The sequence below is a fragment of the Rhinopithecus bieti genome, unplaced genomic scaffold, assembly GCF_001698545.2.
Source record: "Rhinopithecus bieti isolate Rb0 unplaced genomic scaffold, ASM169854v2 scaffold_986, whole genome shotgun sequence".
In the NCBI taxonomy this organism is placed as follows: Eukaryota; Metazoa; Chordata; class Mammalia; order Primates; family Cercopithecidae; genus Rhinopithecus; species Rhinopithecus bieti.
In genome coordinates, this window is record NW_016803218.1 from 387,775 (window position 1) to 403,980 (window position 16,206).

The 16,206-nt window shown below is 49.1% G+C and overlaps 1 protein-coding gene across 1 annotated transcript in view; it reads left to right on the forward strand.

Annotated features, from left to right (window-relative positions):
- Positions 1-16,206, forward strand: part of OTOG (otogelin) — a 104,133-nt gene that overhangs the window by 16,565 nt on the left and 71,362 nt on the right. The window contains 10 exon segments of the mRNA XM_017870066.1: positions 6,318-6,450; positions 7,361-7,538; positions 9,253-9,377; positions 10,293-10,505; positions 11,934-11,953; positions 11,955-11,990; positions 11,992-12,128; positions 13,766-13,840; positions 14,075-14,118; positions 15,567-15,720. Of these exon segments, the coding sequence (XP_017725555.1) occupies positions 6,318-6,450; positions 7,361-7,538; positions 9,253-9,377; positions 10,293-10,505; positions 11,934-11,953; positions 11,955-11,990; positions 11,992-12,128; positions 13,766-13,840; positions 14,075-14,118; positions 15,567-15,720 (1,115 nt within the window).

The window sequence follows — 16,206 nt, forward strand, 5'->3', positions numbered from 1 at the left end:
GCATCTTTATACAGAACAATTTGGACCGGCATGCAGGCAACTTCTTTTGTTGTTACATACCTGTATCAGGAAAATTACACCCATTTTACAGAAAAATCCCAAAACATATACTGCAGTAAGCTCAAAACAGTGTGAAAAAGACCAGTGTGAATGGCACACAAAAATCGCTTCCTTATACATTATTAACTGGAATTCCTGATCATGGAGTGGACCTCAGTGTTTTTTTTTAAAGAAACTCTAAAATTGGTTAAATTCAACTTTTATCTTCTCTGCTTCATTGGATTGCATCTTCAACATTCGTCCCTCTCTTCCTTCCTTCCTTCTTTCCTTCCATCCTTTTGTCCTTCCTTCTGCAAACATTGAATACCTATTTGCACCAGAAGCTGAGCTGGGTCTTGGAGACTGGGATGAATTAGACATGGCTCCACCTCCCTGGGCCCTATAGTTTGGTGGGCGTGGCAGGCAAGTGAACTGTTGTAACTGGGCTATAGCAGCTGTGAGAACATGGAGGGCACAGGGTGGATCTCCATGGGGGAACTCCTTGTTGTTGTTGTTTTACTTGGGCACTGGGTGACAGAGGTGTGAAGTGGATCCGGAAGGGCTTCCTGGAGGACATGACTCATGAGCTGTGTCAGTCACCTGTGAACATAACTGAGAAAATGGCCAATGTGCAAGTCTGGGATAGATGGGGGTTTGTTTGTCTCTCAGCAGAGACTCCGTTGTCCCTGGGCTGATCATGCTCAGCCAACCCTGGAAGCCCCAGTCTGGGCTGTGCCCAATCTCCTCCCTGTGCATCACAGCAGGAGCTCATACCCACAGCCAGGGCAGATGCCCCAGAGTCCTGCCTCCCTGCTGGCCTTGCTCTAGCCCCTAGCACTGAGGACCCTGAATGTGAGCAGGCATCAGCTGAAGGTGTCACTCCATGGCCCTGGGAACACAGACTGAACTGGATGAGGCAGAGGACTGGGCTTTCTTCTCCTTTTGGCCTGAGTGTCCCCCTCCCTTCTTTCTGCTAGAGAATGGCCCAGCCCTGGCTTGGCTGCTCTCTGAATCAGGAGGCTGCTCTTTCTCAAAAGTGGGGTCATTCCCATCACATCCTGAGGGTGGCATAAGACAAGACAGGACACACAGGCACAGCCCAGCTGCTCCTTCCCACTCACAGAATCCTGGGGGCTATTGGGCCTCAGGGTCCCTTACTCAGTATCCCCCTCTTTCTTTTTTGAAGACAGGATCTCACTCTGTTACCCAGGCTGGAATGCAGTGGCACAATCTCAGCTCACTGCAGCCTCAACCTCCTAGACTCAGTCTCCCTTCCCACCTCAGCCTCCCAAGTAGTTGGTACCACAGGCACATACCACCACGCCTGGCTAGTTTTTTTTTTTTGGTATAGTTGGGGCTTCATCATGTGGCCCAGACTCGTCTCGAACTCCTGGGCTCATGGGATTCACGCGCTTCAGCCTCCCAGTGTTGGGGTTATAGATGTGAGCCACCACGCCTGGCCATCAGCCCTTCTCTCTACCATGTCTCTGATAGGTGGTGGGCCAGCCTTGGCCTGAGGCAACCCTCTTCTTGGCGGGACAGTTCCTCTTGATAGCAGATTCTTTTCACCTTGGGCCAGCTCTCCTCCTTGTGACTTCACCCACATGATGGGCCCATGGAGGGCCAGCCCTATGCCAGCTCTGTGCTGGGCATGGTGAGGTTACGCAGAGTAATCAGACCCTGATCCTATCTCCAGGCTCTTGTGGTCTGTAGGGAGTCTTCAGACAGCTTCCATATAAGCTACAACACAATCACTGCCGTCACAGGCGAGTTCTGTGGAAGAAATAGTCCTGCAGGTCAGAAAAAAGGATCAGGAGAAACCTCATGATAGAAGTGGCATTTGGTCTGAGTGACCTAAAAAGTGAGCCTAAAAATATTCATAGAAATCAGTATGCCTGGGTAAGGAGAGGGTAGCACTCCAAGGGTTGATTAGATTATATGAGAAAAACAACGAGGTTGGAATATTCCAGGATCCATTAAAGCAGATGCAGAAGGACTTGGCAACCGACTGACTGTGTCTGGTGAAGTGGGGAGTGTGTGGGAGAGAAGTTAAAGATGAAGCTATGACTGCAGTCTTGGGTGACCAGCATGGAGTGACGTGGGGACATTCACAGAGGATGATAATGACAATGATAAAGTATTTGCACAGTGCCTTGAACTTTGACTAATTACTTTGCAAACAACATGTAATTTAAGTCTTAACATACCCCGTGTTGTAGTTATGATTCTCCCCATTTTAAATATAATGAGACAGGTTGACAAGAGGCTTGGGGCATTTCTGAGAATCCACAGCCAGCAGGAGGCAGAGCTGAGCCCGACCTAGGGTTGGATGTTATCACAGCGTCTTAACACATCCACCCCAGAATCTATGTAGTGTTTGCAGTCCTCAAAGGGTTTTTTAAAGTAGACTTTATGTTTTAAAACATCTTTAGCTTTACAGAAATATTGCCAAGATAGTACCTAGAGTTCCTGTCTATCCTACGACCAGTTTCCCTTGACATCCTACATTAGTAGTGTACATTTGTTAAAAATAATGAAACGATGTTAATAGATTACCATTAGCCAAACTGCATACCTTATTTAGATTTCTATAGTTTTTTACCTAATGTCATTTTTCTGATCCAGGGTACCAGGTTACATATAGTCATCATGTCTCCTTAGGCCCTTCATAGATGTTACAGTTCCTCAGATTTCCTTTGTTTATGATCATCTTGAAAGTTTGAAGAATGCTGGTCAGGTGTTTTGGAGAATGCCCCTCTATTGGAATTTGTCTGATTTTTTTTTCTCATGGTTAGACTGGGGTTATGGTTTTTTGGGAGGAAGATCACAGAGGTAAAGTGCCGTGTTCATCACATCTTATCCATGGCATGTACGATCAACATGGTTTATCACTCTTGATTATGAACTTGATCTTCTGGTGTAGGTAGTATTTTTCAAGTTTCTCCACTGTAAACTTATTCCCTTTCCCCCCTTTCTATACTGTTCTCTTTGGAAGGAAGTCACTATGGGCAGCCCACACTTACAGAGTGGGAGGTTATGCTCGCTCTCCTTGAAGGCAGAGAATCTACATACATTGTTTAGAACTTTTCTGCCAGGGAGATTTGTCTCTTTTCTCCCCTTTACTTATTTATATCAGCATAGACTCATGGCTGTTTATTTCATACTTTGAGTTATAATCCACTATACCTTTATGTTCTTACTTGAATTGTTCCAGCTTTGGGCACTGGGAGATCATTCAATTGACTCCTGTGTCCCTTTGACATACCTTCATCTTTATGTGTGTATATGCTGGTGGTGGTGGAGCTTGAATGTGTGTGTGTGCATTCACATCTTTATTTTCTGGGCCTATTAGATGCACCAGGCTTATCTTGTGTAGTTTCCGTCCCAGTCCTAGTATCATCCATTTCTCCAAAAGTATTACTAGGCTTTCCTGGTTCCTTTTATTGGACAATGGTATTAGAATCAAGATCTGGGTATGAGATGTGCTCATTGCTACTGGGGTATGACTTCTTTTAAGCCTTTTTAGCTGACAGAGAAAGGAAATATCCTCATTATCTGTGGGGGACTGGTTCCAGCACCCCACTCCCCGCAGATACCAAAATCCACAGGTGCTCAAATTCCTTATGTAACATGGTATGTAGTATTTGCATATAACCTATGCTAATCCTCTTGTATACTTTAAATCATCTCTAGATTACTTATAATACCTAATACAATGTACATGCTAATATAAATAGTTGTTATGCTATATTTTTAGGGAATAATGGTAAGAAAAGTCTGTACATATTCAGTACAGATGCGAACATCCATATTTTTTTCCAAATATTTTCAATCCGTGGTTGGTTGAATCCATGGATACAGAACCCCTGGATATGGACAGCTGACTGTATATGCATAACCATGTTTATCTTTGTATATACCCATAACTATAAATATTTCTCTATACAACCATCTGTATCTATATGTGCTAAATGTGACTTCATACTGATCATCCAATTCTAATCCATTCCACATGGATCATTCTAGCTTCCTCCTCTTGCTTGTCTGTAATACTCACACTAACAGTAAGAAACCTGGCCTTCACCATACACCATCCATTTACCTAATTGTTCAATTCCAGTATACATGTATATTCCTATTATTAATGTATACCTCTATAGGAAATAACTTTATCAACTAAAGTACAGTTTTTGTGCACAGTTCCTTTTGCCTTTAGTCTAATAAATTCCACTTATTTACAAAGTTACTTATGTCAACACCTTTCCTCCCACTCTTTTCACTGAGTTTGTTTCATACATTTGTAATGCAGTTAGATTATTTTGTTGTCGTCTACATTTCATGCTGGGATCCCCTCCTACATGGTTGTAAGAATTTGCCTACATCAAGTTTTACTCTTAGTGAAGTTCTGTGGGCTTTTGGAGGTAAATGCAACCTCCAAAATATTTTATGCACATTTAAAAATCTGTACCCAACTGGGTAGGATTGGGTACAAGCAAGTGTTGTTGTATCTCTGTTTTGCAGAGGAGAGAACTGAGATCTGGAGAATTTAAGTGACTTCTTTAAGGTCTCATAGCTTTCAGTTACATTAGCATTTGAACCTGAAACTTTTGACTAAAGGATGTGGGCTTTATTCCCACACAGGTGACATGTCCAGAGGGGACTAGAGGATGAGTGGGTTGAACAAAGAAGATGATGTTTTAGACACAATGATTTTGAACTGTTTCAGGGATTTCCTGTCCTCCTGGGCAGGAACTCAGAAGGATGCTTGTGGCTTGTTGCACAATGTCTTTCTTTAAAGTTTCAAGCCCTGATCATTCTGTCACTTCACTATGTCACTCTCCTGGTTCACTTTCTCTGGTTGGCTGTTGGACTTAATTAAGTCTAAAAATATTTCAAGGCTCTGCCTAAGCTGGCCTTTACCTACCTCTTGAACCTTTTAAAATTATTTTATTTTTTATTTTTGTAGAGATAGGGTCTCTCTATGTTGAGCAGGCTGGGCTTGAACTCCTGGGCTCAAGCCTTCCTCCCGCCTCAGCCTCCCAAAGGGCTGGAGTTATAGGGGTGAGCCACTGTGCCCAGCCTTGAACCTTATCTTAAACCACTTTGCCTGATGGGTTCTGGTCCCTTTGGTCTTCTTTATGCCCTTGAATGCATTAAACGACTTCCCATAACAGAGCTTTTGTATAAGTTTTTCCTTTTGCCTGGATGTCTCCTTCCTCCTCTTCTCTCTTTGCCCAGCTAGCTTCCATGCATCCTTCAGATTTCAACTCAAATGTCACCGTTCTATGAGCCTTGGTTTTCTAATCTGCAAAATGGGGATGTTAGTAATACTTTCTTAATCAGATTGCTATGAGAGTTCAGTGAGTGAATATATATAAACAGATTTGAACAGCACCTGCACATACTAATTCCATATGAAAGTTAATTGTTGGTTGTAATATCCTAATAATATTGTGGTATTATTATGGCCTTTATTATTATGATAATTTTATGTTATTATCATTCCCTAGGAAGGCCTTTCCTACCTCTGCAGATTAAGTCTGGTTCAGTCATATGCTTTTCTAACACTCTACACCTGCTTATAGCACTGATCACAATTATAATTGAATAATCAACTTTGTAATTACTTATTTAATGTCTGTGTGCCACACAAGTATGTAATTTCCATGAGGACAGAAACTTAGTCTTATCACTGAATCCATAAAGTCTGATACAGTATGACTTGCACATATTTGGTGCTCAGTTAAGTGTTTAAAAGAATGATTGTGTGGATGTTTTCCTGTGGAGGGAGGTATAAAAGGGGCCCAATGTGTGGCCATTTTAGAGATACAGAACCTGAGGCCAGAGAATATTACCTCATTTCCTGCCTGCCTGTCAGTGGAATGCAGGATGTGACACATGAAACGAAGTATAAAAATACCCATAAAGGGATGAAATTAAAGTTCTGGGTTGTGATGAGGTGTGGGAGGCCAGTGTTTCTCAGGCTGGACTCTGGGCCATCTGGGTTCCATCTCTGCTCTGTGTCTTCAGATAACCTGAGAGTTGACTATCATTTTTATTAGTGTTACCACATTCTATTACTAACCTTCTCCAACCTGAGCCTCTGCCTGCTCATTCCCAGATGAGGGCATTTGGTTGGATGATCCCTGATATCCTTGGGGCTCTGTCTGTCATTCTGAGGAAACTGTCTCTCAAGCTGGGCTGGGGTCTCTGCCCCTAGAGGGCTCTGTTGTATCCAGCAGGATGGTCAGACCAATACTGCCCCATTGACCTTACAGAACCAAGATGGAGCCTGTGTCCAGTCAGTGTCAGTGATTCTGCACCAGGACCCTCGGAGGCAGGTGACCCTGACCCAGGCAGGGGATGTCCTTCTGTTTGACCAGTACAAGATCATCCCACCATACACAGATGGTACAGTTTGGGGTGGACAACAGACCTAGTTGGGAACTGAGGGTTTGGACCTTTCTTCCCAGGCTCCACTGGCTAAAAGGACTGCTACACTGGCAAAAACTCATATTCTAGTACTGGGTAGGTCAGGATAGGGGACACTTTGGTTGCAAAAATGTGGACTCCAGAAATGTGTCTTTGTCCCACCTCAACAGGACAGTGGGCTTCCTAGTGGTATGATGGCTTCTCCTAACATGAGCATATGCGTGGGTGTTTCCCATCCTGACTCTCATAATTTGTTTATTAACTACTTGTTATACTGTCTGATTCCACAAGGAATTTATGTGTAGCTCATAAAAAACACACGTAACAAAAATGGCAAAACGATTAAGAAATAAAAACCTAGCGCCAGAAAGAAAGAAAAACAACAACAGGGGCTCAAGGTTGGGAGGAGTGGGGATGCACTGGTGTCAACAGGCTGCAGAAATAAATATAAACCATAAAGGGTATAAAATGTTCTACAATAAAATCTAAAATTTAAATTTGTTACACTTGGATCTAAAATTGTATCATAAGCTTCCATAATAAAACTGTGTTGTAGCCACTGTGAAGAGAATGGGTAGTTACAGAATCCTCCTGCTAGAGGAGGAAACGTGTACCAGTTCCTTCGTGGGAGCAAAGCTTTAATTGGCACTTGATGCTAAAAAAAATTTCTCAGCCCAGGCTGCCATGGGAAGTTATCTCTGGGTCCTGATTTCATCACTGAACAGGGTTTCCTCAAGCCTCCCCAAACTAGCTTCATGGCAGGCATGGCTTCGGTGGGGGCGAAGACTGGGCCAGGTGTGGGAGTCTGAGCGGGCCAGGCAGGTGGTGGTGGTGGGCGAGGTGTGTACTGGCTGCCCTCCCATTCTCCCCTTTCGGATTCTGTGCCCAGACGCCTTTGAGATCCGTAGGCTGTCCTCCGTGTTCCTGCGGGTGAGGACGAATGTGGGCGTGCGGGTCCTCTACGACCGTGAAGGACTCCGACTGTACCTGCAGGTGGACCAGCGATGGGTGGAGGACACCGTGGGCCTCTGCGGCACCTTCAATGGCAACACGCAGGACGACTTCCTGTACGTAGCCCTGCCATGGAACCGGAAGAAGAGGGGAAATGGGCCCCTTAGGGCTGGGTATCTAGAGGCACTGCTTAAGTGTCTCTCCCGTGGGCCTTCACTGTGCCCAGCATGCACCATTAGTTATTTATTTCTCTACATTTACATTTAAGTATGTTTCTTTAAAGCAGCAGTTTACAGTCCTCTATGTGTGGAATCACCTCAGGAGCTTGTTAAAACACTGATTCCTGAGTCCCGCTCCTCAAGATTTAGGGTGGACTCAGGAATCCTATTTTTGATAAGCACCCGTAAGATTCCAGTATGGGAGGTCTATGGGCCATACCTTGAGAAATGCTGTTTTAGAATGAGGTCTTAAAACTGAGTAACTCAGATGGACTTTGATTTGGCTCATGGTTTTGTTTGTTTTAATTGAGGTTGACACCACCTTTAGATGAGCGTAAGCCCCTAATGAGCCAAGGACACTAACATTCCCACTTTCTAACCCACCAGGCAAGTATAACCCATATACCTTTCCTACCTGGTACTTGAAGGCTCTTGAGTTGGCACCCCGTGGGCCTCCCAATATTCAGGGAAAGGCTGTATTCTGTGAGCTGACATATTTGGGCACAGACATAGGTTAGGAACTTGGGAAGTTTCCTCGAAAGGAGAACAAAGGGTTGATTTTAAAGGCTGGAGTTTCTAGCCAGTCCTTCGAGTTACATGTATTAGGGGATGCAGAAGAAACACGGGAGGCATTCTTTAGCCAAAAAAGAGAATTCAGATTTGCTGTGAAGAACAAGAACAAAATAAAGCTCAGAGCTTTTCAATGCATATACATTTAAACTGTGGCATTCTTACTATGCTTTGCCTGGTAGGGCTGATGTTAGGGTAGCTGGCTAGATAGCAGGAGGAGACCTTGGTTTAGTGTGTATGCTGTTTGCCACTTTCCTAAATGTGACTTCTGGGTAAGAATATTGCCCTACATAATATGAGTGCACTCATTGCCCTGGAACAATATATGGGCATGGTGGGTGCCAGACAGAACCTGAGCCCCATAGAGACCATGACCTCCCTCCACTCAACACCTACACCTGGGTTTGGTGACTCTTGGAGACTTGTGATGTCTAGGAAACATGCTCCTCCCCCTTCCTCCCTTCACTGTCCCTTGTATGACAATTTCCTACTGAGAGAGCCGAAGGGTGAGCCAAGGAGTTTTCAGGAACTGCCCATGGAGAAGGGGGGAGGAAAAAAGTCTTACCCCCATGGGGTTTGATACTTTTCATGATGTCCCTGTTTCTTTTCTGACCTGAAGAGCTGGGGGTGGGGAATGAAGCCATATTCATTCACCCCCGCCAAGTGTATGGTCCTAGCCCAATTTGAGCCCTTTTGGGGCCTGTTAAATGTTGTGTATGTGTGTGTGTGTGTGTGTGCCGCGTGTGCGTGCATGTGTACATCCATAACTGTATGTGTTTGAATGTGGCTGTGTGGATCACCTTGGCTATATGCATGTCTGGCATATATTTGTGCTCTGTGTGTGTGTGTGTTGAGAGTGTGTGCATACACATGTTATGTATTTGGATGAATACATGTGCTCCTCTGAGGGTGTGTATATGGATATGTAGATTATGACTATGTGTGTGTATATGAGCAAGTAGGTGCTGACCTGGATCTATGCTATTTGTGCCCCTGGGTCCACATGGGCAAGTGTGTGAATATGGCTATGTCATGGCTACAGGTCTCCAGTGGGTGTACCTGAGAGCACCCCACAACTTTTTGGCAATTCCTGGAAAACGCTTTCTGCTTGCTCCCCGCTGATCCCTGGCTCCCCACTGGACCCCTGCGATGTGCACCTGCAAGCCGGTGAGTTGGTGGAGGAAGAGGAAAGGCATGAGTGAGTGGGCTGGGGAGGACTGCTTTGAGAGAGATGAAAAGGGAACTCCAGACAGGAGGGTGCTGGCCAAATTTGTAGGAGTGATAAGAAAAGGAGGAGCAGCAGGGAGGCGAAAGGAGAGACAGTGAGGGCCAGGCAGGCAGGAAGCCTCATATTCTTCCACTATCAGATAAACACACACACCTTTATATTGGCTTCTCCATCTCAGGGCAAAAGCGGAAGTCGGCCCTGTGGCCCCACCAGGCCCCGCCCTTTTTGCCCACGCCCCATCTCCCCTTTCTCACCTCCTACTCCCACTGCCCTCTGCCATGCCCAGCTGCCCGGCCTCCTTGTTGTTCTTTCTACACAGTCAGGACTGCTCTTCTCTCTGGGCCTCTGCACTTGCAGTTGCCTCTCCTGGAATGTTCTTTCTGTAGACACACACATGCCTCAGTTCCTCACTTCTTTCAGATTTGTGCTCAAACCTCACCCCCTCACTGAGGCCTTCCTGACTGCCTGAATTCAAATCGCAGTTGCTCCTCCTGCCTCACCTCACACTCCCCATGCTGCTTCTTAGCTTTCTCTCCCTCCTTAGCTTCTTCACCTTTGAAATTTCTGTATGAATTTTTTAGTGACTATCTCCTTTGACCAGAATGTAAGCTCCAGGAATTTTTGTCAAGCCACATATTCACACTCAGGTGTACTAAACCACACCCATACTTTCCCAGCCAGCTGTACACTGAAGTAGCTGCCTACATCCATATTGCATGTGCGCGCGCGCACACACACACACACACACACACACACACACACTCCCCTGAGCCGTAGGGAGGGAGAGAGGCTGAGTCCTGAGACACCAGGTAGACCAACCCCTGACCACCTGGCTCCTGTTCCTCCTGCCCCAGCCTCCTACTCAGTGCAGGCCTGCAGCGTGCTCACAGGAGAGCTGTTTGCGCCCTGCTCTGCATTCCTGAGCCCTGTGCCCTACTTTGAGCAGTGCCGCAGGGACGCCTGCCGCTGCGGGCAGCCCTGCCTGTGCGCCACGCTGGCCCACTACGCCCACCTGTGCCGGCGCCACGGGCTCCCCATTGACTTCCGCGCCCGCCTGCCAGCCTGTGGTGAGTGCCCCACCCATGTGAGACTGGCCTGGAGGAGCCAGAGCTCCAGACTTGAGTGTCCCCTGTCCCCGAAACTCTCCACTGGGATGCCCTCCAGTCTCCTCCAGCCTGACTGCACCCAGAGCCTGCTTCTCCTCCTGCGCCCTCCATCTCTGCCAATGGCCCCCATCCCCTCCGTCACTCAGGCATAACACCTGTGACCTGTGACTCAAGATTGCTTCTGTCACCCCTACTTCCAGTCCATCTCAAGTCCTGTCAGTCCTGCTAATCCCAAATTCACCCACATGTCACTACCTCCGCCACTCTAGTCAGAGCCACCTTGCATTGCACCTTTTGAAAGACCACTGGCTGTTGCCCTGGGGTTTGAGTACACACACGACTTCAGTGTAATGAGCCAGCCCCTACCTGTCCCTACCCTGACTCTGGGCTATGCTCCTTCCCATGTCTTCATCATCACCTCTGTGCCCCCAGCTCTAGCACAAAGCCTGACTCTCAGTAAGCTTTTAGCAAATGTGTGTTGAATAAACGAAAAAGGCACTGTACTGGGAGTCAGGAGGCCTGAGTTCTGTTCTAGCCCTGCAGGTGACTTGCGGTGTGTGCCCGGGCAGAGCCCTGATTCTCTCTGAACCAAAGTTTCCCCAAAAGGGATTGGACAAGCCCACTGGTTCTTAACCCTGGATGCATATTAGAGTTACCACAGGAACTTTCAAAAGATTCACACATTTGGGCCACATCGAGTATCAATGAAGACAACATATCTGGCAGTGGGGCCCAGGCATCAGCATTTTCAGAAGCTCCCCAGGTGGCTTTGATGTGCAACCTGGGTTGAGAACAGCTGAACTTGATGGTCTCAGTGGATCTACTGGATCCCACAAAGTGTAGGAGACTCTGGGAGGAGTGGGACGGTGGCCACACGGGGAGAGGGCACTCCTGAGTCTTGGGACAAAGGGAGCAAAACAGGCTGCTAGAGGGAGCACAGTTGACCTCCAAAACCTGTGTGTGACACAGCCAGGGGAGTGAGGGGGTGGGAGCGTGTGTGTGTGTGTCCACACACCTGGGCTCATGCGTGTGTCTATGCGTGAGTAACGGGGTGGGTGCAGGGCCTTAGTGGGTGGTAATCTCCACCCCTTCCCCAATATCACTACCTCAGAGGAATGCCTTTTGGAGGAAAGGACCTGCCAGTGGTCGTCTAGGCTGAACTTCGTAGAAGGGTCCACCCGCTGCTTTGTTATTCCAGCGTACTGGTAGGCAGTGGGACTCTGGAGTCAGATCTGGGTTCAGAGCCCGCCTCTGACCTTGACCTGCTGTGTGACCTCAGACAAATGTCTTAACTTCTCTGGATCTCCATTCTCCTCATCAGAATGACAGCCCCACTCCACACAACTGTGGGGATGAGGGAGACAAAGCATGTCCCCCCGCCCACTGCAGCACTGTCCTGTGAGGCCACCCAAAGGGTATAGCCCCTGCGTGGCCCTGTGTGGACATAACCTGCCAGGACCTGGCCAGCCCTGAGGCCTGTGGGGTTGATGGTGGCGATGACCTGAGCAGGGACGAGTGTGTGGAGGGCTGTGCTTGCCCACCGGACACCTATCTGGACACCCAGGCTGACCTCTGTGTCCCCCGGTGAGTGGGCCAGCTTGACCTCTGAGTTGGGTGGGCAGGTGAGGCTGGGGGACTCCAGGGCATCTGAGACTGGGGAACTTGGTTGGGCTTCTCGTGTCCCTGCTTCTCCTCATGGTTGCAGGCCAGACCTTGGTGGGTAAGGTGGGTGGGCTGCCTTCTTGGGGCCTCCCTCCCAGATCTCTCCTCAGCCTTGGCATTTGGGCCATTCCAGCAGCTTCGTCACAAGACACAACAACCCCACAGAGCCCAAGGGGCCTCTCTCTCCTCATTCCCCTCTCCTTCCACAGAATCTATTTACTTTCTGGTATGTTCCAGACATTTCTAGGACTTGGGAATTCAGCAATGAGCAAAGCAGAGTTCAGCCCTCATGGAGCTCACGTTCTAGGGTTACAAGACAGACACATAAATGAACAGACACTTAATGGACAGGTGGCAACAAGAGCTGTTGAGCCAAGTAAGGCAGAGTAAGAGCAGGGAGTCCCGTTCCTGGTGTGTTAATTGAGGTGGGCCTGGAAGCAAAGCCTTTCTGCTGAGGTAAGGTCTGAGCAGAGACCTGAGAGAGTGAGGAAAGGGGCTCCAGGAAGAGGGGTGGCCCAAGGCCCAGCTTGTTCTCAGTGTGGCTGGAGGGCAGAGCAGGAGGAGGATAGTGGGAGGCAGCAACCCCATATCATCCTGGGGCGACTGGCAAGGTCCTTGGTCCCCTCCAGGCCTCTGTTTCTCCATCTGTAAAATGATACATATTCAATTGGTGGTCTTCAAATGGTGGCAGGGCTGGAGAGAGGCCCCTTTAGAGTAAATAGGAATCACTCATAGGCCTTCCCAAACTATAGAATCCTCCCTTGAGATCCAGACGTGTCCCTGGCGGCTCTCACGCCTTGATGTTGAGTGTTGCCAACAAAGGGGATCTGTGTGGCTTACATAGGGAGAGGGAGGTGGTTGTTGAGCAGCACTGGAGCTGGAGGAGTTCCGGCGTCCCGTCCGTGACTCACTGCCCTGCTCCAAGACCTGCACATGCCTATAATCAGCAGGTTCTGTGGGAGCTGTGTGAGGGGGAAACAGCCTTTGCCCTTAGATGACCTGCACAAAAGAAGCAAGACAGCATAAGAATCCCTACCTCATAGAATCCCTGTAAAGAATCAATGAGATAATGTATGCGGAGGGCCTGACTGGGTGTCCTTGGCCAGAGGTCAATGTACTTAACAACCAGTGCAGCACTGAGCAACTGGAATAGATGCTGGGCGTGAGTGACCAGGACACCTGCGCCAGGAGGCAGCACCAGCTGAATATCTGCCCTGTTCCTGACATGGCTTGGGCTCAGGAGCTGTGCTCCTGTTCTTACTGCCCCTCCCTTCCTCAGTCCAAATGAGGCTGACTGCAGGAGTGTCTGGAGACTAGTGACTGTCCTTGTCAAAGCTTGGTGCATGGCTCTGAATCTGGGACCCATCCGTGACCTCTATCCCTGGTGCCAGACTGGCTTTTCCGCTCACTGGAGATGTGTCATGTGTCACTGTAGATACTATTACTTTTCCCTGTGTCCTTATGCCCCTGGTTGGCTGAAGTTGGGGTCCCTGTCTTTGGCAGTCCCTGCCCCAGCTCCTGAGCCTGCTCACCTTGTTTCACTCCCATTTTTTTTATAGGAACCAGTGCTCCTGCCATTTCCAGGGAGTGGACTATTCCCCTGGAGACAGTGACATCCCATCCCTGGGCCATTGGTGAGCTCCGTAGGTAGCAGTCTTCTTGTCCTCTCTTTAAAGGGAGGCTGCTGACTGAAGACAGTGCTGCTGAGTCCGTGAAGGGACACCCAGCACTGCTCTGTGCAAGGAGGGGGAAGTGAGTGAGGATGTCTGTCTGAACTCTGCAGTGACCCGAGTGCAGTGGCATGGGGTGTCAGGATCCTGCAGTGACCCAGTCAGCTAACCCCAGGGCCTCTCTCTCTCTCTCTGCAGCCACTGCAAAGATGGAGTCATGAGCTGTGATAGCAGAGCCCCAGGTAAGGGTGGCTGGAGGGGTGAGGCCCCTCTGGGGGCTCCACATGGTAAAAGAGAGTGGGGAGTGGCGCACTGATCAGGCTGTCGCGAGCCCACTCCAGGTTTCGCCCTACACTGGGCCTTCCGTATTCCTTGCCCTCTTGGCAAAGTCTCCAGTTTGGAGTGTGGCACATGAAACCCTGTCCCAGCCTCAGCCCAACCCTAGTGGCTGTCCCTGCTGCTTGCAGAGGAGAGGCTGAGACTTTGTCTTCCTTCAGGGCAACCACCTGGGGCAACCACGTTGGGTATCTGGGCAGTTTCTTGACTTCCTTTGGGTCCTGATTTTCTCTGTCTGAGCTGTCATGTATCTACAGAGGTGGACTCTGCCCAGGACAGTGCTGGGTGTGGGGTCACAGAGGTGGGCAGGACAGCCTGGGCTTTTGAGACCCTCCTAGGCAACAGAGATAGGGATGGGGTGGAACGGAGGGGGGGTCAACCTTGGAGAGGCTGGGAGGTGGGGTAGGGCCTGGGGGCTGGAGCATTCAGAGAGGGCTTCCTGGGATAGAGGAAGGGATCAGAGAATAATCATACAGTAGGTGGTTAGGAGCAGGGCCTCCGGGATCATCCAGCCTGGGTCCACATCTTCCCCGGCACTCACTCACTGTACAGCCCTGGGCAACCCACTTTACTTCTCTGGGCCTTCATTTCCTCTTTGGCATATAATCTAGATTCCTACATCCTCCCCGTGTTTTGTGTATAATCCTGGAAGCGCTTTTCCTTTGGTCGCTTCTGGCTTTGGATTTCTGGATCTTTGGGACTTTTATCTCACCTCTTGTGCTTATGCATTTTTCTCTGGTTCATCCCAGTCTGGGCATGGAACTCAGCTCCGTTTTATTAATTTTTATAAAAAAGATCACTCACACAGTATGAATGTGCAGGGCAGACCTTACCGATGGCTCAGGGAGAGAGGGTGCGTTCATGTCACAGAAATAGTGGTAAAAGGACTGTGACTCGCTTTGTCATTCAGAGTCCTCTGGCCCCCCTGCCACACTGTCATCCTCTTTCTAGCCCCTCTCCTTGTCCCTCTGGGGCACTTCTTACTTTATGATGACTTTGGGGAGGAGGAGAAGTGGCTTCATTCCTTTATTTGGAAAAATGGGGGACGATACTACTTCCTAGAGTTGTTGCAGGATTCAATATAATGATGCAGGGGAAGCGCCTGGAGCAACCTGGTATGGGGGACGTGCAGCGATGGGTCCTGGTGGCCGTGGTCCTGTTGTGTGACCGACAGCACAGATCCATCCCTCCCTCTGTGAGGCGTATCTGGGAAACCAGGCAATGCCCAGGAGCGGCCAGGGCGGGAGGAGGCTTCTGAGCCCATCTTTCCCTTCATCCTCCCGCTGCTGTCCCTGTAGCCCAGGAGCCCATACTGAGGCCCCAGGGCCTCCGCTCCCATCTTCTTCTCTTCCAGCTGCTGCCTGCCCAGCAGGCCAGGTCTTCGTGAACTGCAGCGACCTGCACACAGACCTGGAGCTGAGCAGGGAGAGGACGTGTGAGCAGCAGCTGCTGAACCTGAGCATGTCAGCCCGTGGCCCCTGCCTCTCGGGCTGCGCCTGTCCCCATGGGTAGGTACCCATGGTGTTGTGGGCCTGCGACTCTGAAGACTGGCAGAACCAAGGGCCACAGGGTGGAGTAGGGGCAGGGAAAACCTCACATGGTCTTGTAGGAAGGCACTGGCCCGGGCTGGCCAGCCACAGCCATAATGGCCAGAGAGGAGTCTGGGAAAGAGGAGGGGCTGGGGATCCAGCCTGGAGTGTGACCTGGAGGAGAGACCCCTGGCCGCTCATCTGTGAAATGGAACCATCATCACACCTGCCACCGTAACAGGCTGCTGTGAGGAATCAATGAGCTCATTCAGTGGAAGCACTGAGTGGGGTATCTGGCACGCTGGGTGCTGCAGTAGGTTGGAGACCCCTGGAGAGGAAACCCAAGTTCAGCTCTTAACCTCTTCCTCTGCACAGTTCTGACCAGAGACCTCAAGAGGAGGGTGGTGCCCCTAAAATACTCAAAAAAGAAGACCCCACCCAGAGAAAACTGTCTCATTCCCAGGT